At 40.3% G+C, this 4029-nt stretch overlaps 1 protein-coding gene across 1 annotated transcript; it reads right to left on the reverse strand.

Annotated features, from left to right (window-relative positions):
• Window positions 1–1598: 1598 nt before the first annotated feature.
• Window positions 1599–3818, reverse strand: LOC136822922 (uncharacterized). Its single transcript, XM_067079228.1, has 3 exons — window positions 3637–3818; window positions 2761–3061; window positions 1599–1892 (listed from the first exon to the last, which is right to left on the reverse strand). The coding sequence occupies exons 1-3, from the start codon at window positions 3816–3818 to the stop codon at window positions 1599–1601; spliced, it is 777 nt and encodes a 258-aa protein (XP_066935329.1).
• Between the last annotated feature and the right edge of the window lie 211 nt (window positions 3819–4029).

A 4029-nucleotide genomic window follows, 5' to 3' on the forward strand; every position in this document is an offset into this window, starting at 1 on the left:
TTGAAGTGCAAAAACTTCAAAATGAGCTGAAATCTGTTACGCGGCATGATTTTGGAAAATGCTGGTGTCTGTAACAGTTCATTGGTTGACCAGTACATTGGGATTGATGGCTTGTGGATAATACCCATTAGGAAGACAATACCGATGAATCGTTTCATCTCATCAATGTCGGTGTCAACCCAAGAACTGACGTAAGCATCATCATAGTCCACAATAAGACCGCTCAATTCTCTAAATTGTCTAGCGTATCGGTTTGTTTCATTTACCAATAATCTAAACATTTCATCAGTCCAATAAAGTTGTAAGAAAGCAATAGGGGTTTGGGAATTCATTCTTTCTTTCAAACCGGATACTTCATGAAACGGAATGTCATTTTCGTTTAAATTTGTCTCATCGATAACGTCCCATTTCCACTTTGCATCATCCTCTTTCTGAGCTTTCAAAAGCTGCTGTTCAAGACGACTACATCCTCTGCCACTGCCACTGCCCCTACCACGCCCACGGCCAGAACGTCCAGCAGCACGGCTTTGAATAGCACGACGTCCCCCACGTGCACGACTAGGCAGCGGTTGCGAAACTTGACCACGACCTCCTACAGCGCCACGTCCTGGTCCTCTTACACCTCGCCTTCCACCACGAGCACCGGGTCCTCTGGTACGGGGTCCTCTGGTACGTGGTCCTCTGGTACGGGGCCCTCTGGTACGTGGCCCTCTAGCACTACTAGTATGACTAACACAACTACGTTTGGGTGATGGTGAACGACTTGAATCACTATCGTCAGATGATTGAATTTCCTGTAAACATCTCCTCGCTTTACCGCTATACTTTGATCTTGTCTGTCTCTGACTAACAGGTTGTGGAGCTGTTGCTGCTGGGGTAGTAGATTCTGGTTCAGTGTTCTCATCATTAGAAAGTTCTTCATCATGTAAAAGAGTTTCCAAATTAGATTTGCTAGTTCCCGGTAGCGGAGTAGACTGAGCGTTGTTCGACTCCGTCAGTGGTACAAGATTGTTTTGATCTTGATCAGTTGGAATTTGTTCTTCTTCAGAAGATAAATTATCAATAACAGTTTGTTCTTCAGGCTCAGAATCAAAATCAGAGTCTCCAACATCATATTCTGCCCCACTTTCGACATCCATTACAATGTCCAAAATCTCATTGATGTCTGTAAAAACTTTCTTCTCATCTCTGCGGTTCGCCATTTTGAAAACTTATAGTTTTCGCTGACGTTGCTCTTTTTAAATGCGGTTTTCTGCACAAAGCGCCAAAATGTCTCTATTTTCATTTGCGACCAAGAAAAGTTTGATACGAGGCGCCAAAGCGCCATAATGTCAATTTGAATACGGGGACCGCTGTGCAGTCCTCTGGGAAAAAACGAAGGGTCCAAAGGGACCGCAGTGCGGTCGCGTGGGACTGAAAGGGTTAATTGCTATTTTTAATATATATCTAGAAAAACACCAGCACCAGCACTAAAAAGCCTTGATTTCATTCCCTCTAAAGGACAAAAGTCGGGCGGCACATGCCCGTCATTCCGCAAACCTAGTACCCCCGGCCCGGGTTATGTGAAGAGATAATTGATTTTGTGTTGAAAATTTAGACTAGGCACATGGTCTTACTTGTGTGTGTGCACCAGTTTGAGGATCCACAAAATGGTAGGTGTGGTTGACAGTGTTGTGTTTTACACAATTTGGAACAAACTGTTGCAACCGATTGTAAGCCGGCCACCGGTCGCTGTGGACGACAGTGTTTGGGTTAAGAACATTATTGATAACATTCACTAAAGTGGGACGGTTTCGACGGTTGACAATCTCCATATAACCTCTGGCTGGGGTGAAACGCGTATCCACCAACCCAAATACCCAAACAGGTTGTCTTCTTCTGCCGACTCCTCCCTAGAAATTATGATTGGAAATTAAATCTAGCTAGAATTCAACAAATTCGGATTTCAGAGTATTATGTCCTCTCTCGGGTGGACTTTTTCATCAAATAATCGCTTGGAATTTTTACCTAGGAATAGCCCTCCCCTCAATAAAACATGCTTTGGGTTATGCGTTTTGCAACCTGTCATATTTGTGTATTTTACAAATTAGTATATTGCTGTACTGGCGGTTTATGGGTGAAATGTTTTGATACGCAAAAATGACTTTATATACATTCAACTATCCAAAAGAAATTCACGAGGTTTTGTCCTAGAATAGATGTCACAGATCCTAAGGGTTTGGGACCCTTTACTAAATTTCATATAAAAAAGAATCTATATACAGCTGAAAGAAAATTTGTTTAGCCAAAGTTTTTCAACTGAATTGTAAAACAAATTATTGAATCGATGGAGTGATCTTAAAATTGTCTACGTGTACAGATTATTCCCATTAGCCACTTTCATAGGATTCGGGCAACTGCTACATGCTATTTTCTATTCAATTTACAGGGGAAAAAGCACAAATATGTGCAGATTTCCCTTCAATAAAAACGGCGGGAAAAGCTGTAATCATTAGTAAGTGACTTGGGAATTTAGGAACTGTTGGAACATTGACACTCTCTTTGTTAAAGTTATATCTCAATTCGCAAAAGAGTTTGACTACTTCAGTGACGTAGCAAAATCAGGATCCAAAATTCATGTACTGAAAACACGAATCCTATGAAATAGGAACAGTTGAATTTCTGATAAAGCTGAACTGTGGGGGAGATTCCAAAATTAATCCCCCGAAAGAAAACTTGCCATTGAGCAATTACTATTCAATACCAATACAACAAACATACCCTTTGAACGTGTTGGAATTGACTTTCGTCAATTTGCACCACGAAGTTTGGCCCACCACCACCCACAGTTATCGGGTTGGCTTGCAGATGATTCGTACAGACCTGCCGCAACAACTGGAACATTTTGATCGTGTGCTCCTTTCTGATGCCGACGATGTTGGTTGTTTTTGTCATTGAAACTTTGTTGGCCCACAAATAAATGGTAAAAAACAGGTCCGGAAGAGATACTCTTCGCCAACTCGCAAAGATTGTGCCTTCTCTCAGCCTCATCGAATCTCTACAAGGACGGCTATTGCATCTCCTGAAAGAGAAATTTGTAATGTGAGGACCATGACTCATTCTAGAAGACCAGATACGCCAGGTCTCTTTTTGTAGAAAACTTTTATGATCGAATCTTTCTATATTTTAAGCTTCAATGTAAATCAAACAACAACCTTTTAGTAAAATTACAAAGAAGGTACTAATTTTCGCGCGTACTAATTTTCACGCAATTTCGCGCAGAGGCCCGTGAAAAATTGTACGTAAAAGTGTAATTTTTAGGGAAATAAATGCCTTGTACGCGAAATTGAATCCACGCGAAATTTTTCAAACTGCTGACTCGCGAAATTAAATCCATAAAATTTCACGAATTTTTTGGCTTGCTAAATTTAATCTCGCGAAATTTAATCCGATTAAAGTAGTGCCACCACTGCAATGGAAAGTGACCATTCTTGATGGAAATGATGGTTAACATCTTAAGAGGTTTAGAAATCAAGCAGATGACTGCTCTCCTTCGTAGAGCTAAATTTGAATTTCGAATATCAAACTAAATATCACACACACTAAATTATTTTTAACAGACAAAAAAAGTGTAATATAAGTAATAGTATAACTCACCACCGATATCCATCCCAACATTGGTCGTGTTGCTCCAAACGCATGTTAGAATTGCATCCTGGACAGGCTTTCACGATACTCAGCAATCCTTGACCTTGCAAAAAGTGGACAATCGCGATTTTGTCATTTCCAAACAGTAGAGCTCCCCATCTTTGTAAAAATCTGCGTTGTACAGCAGCCATCCTCAATTCAGATAAGCATCAAGGCAATAATTCATTTAGGTCGCACGAGTTTTAAATTTGTCTACCCCAGATGTCCAGATGCTAATTTTTTCAAAAGGAAATTTTTTGAGCATGACCAGTTAATGCTTGTAATACAAATTTATACCACTTTCAAAATGAATTACACAGGGTTAGTTCAGATTGAAGACGAGCAAATTCTTATTTTTGAATT

This window comes from Clytia hemisphaerica, unplaced genomic scaffold (assembly GCF_902728285.1).
Source record: "Clytia hemisphaerica strain Z4C2 unplaced genomic scaffold, Clytia hemisphaerica genome assembly, whole genome shotgun sequence".
In the NCBI taxonomy this organism is placed as follows: domain Eukaryota; kingdom Metazoa; phylum Cnidaria; class Hydrozoa; order Leptothecata; family Clytiidae; genus Clytia; species Clytia hemisphaerica.

Coding starts and splice junctions, on each gene's coding strand:
- LOC136822922 (XM_067079228.1), bottom strand. CDS start 3,818: ATGGCTGCTGTACAACGCAGATTTTTACAAAGATGGGGAGCTCTACTG. Junction 3,062..3,636: donor TGTTGGGATGGATATCGGTG/GTGAGTTATACT, acceptor TTTCTCTTTCAG/GAGATGCAATAGCCGTCCTT. Junction 1,893..2,760: donor AATTCCAACACGTTCAAAGG/GTATGTTTGTTG, acceptor CATAATTTCTAG/GGAGGAGTCGGCAGAAGAAG.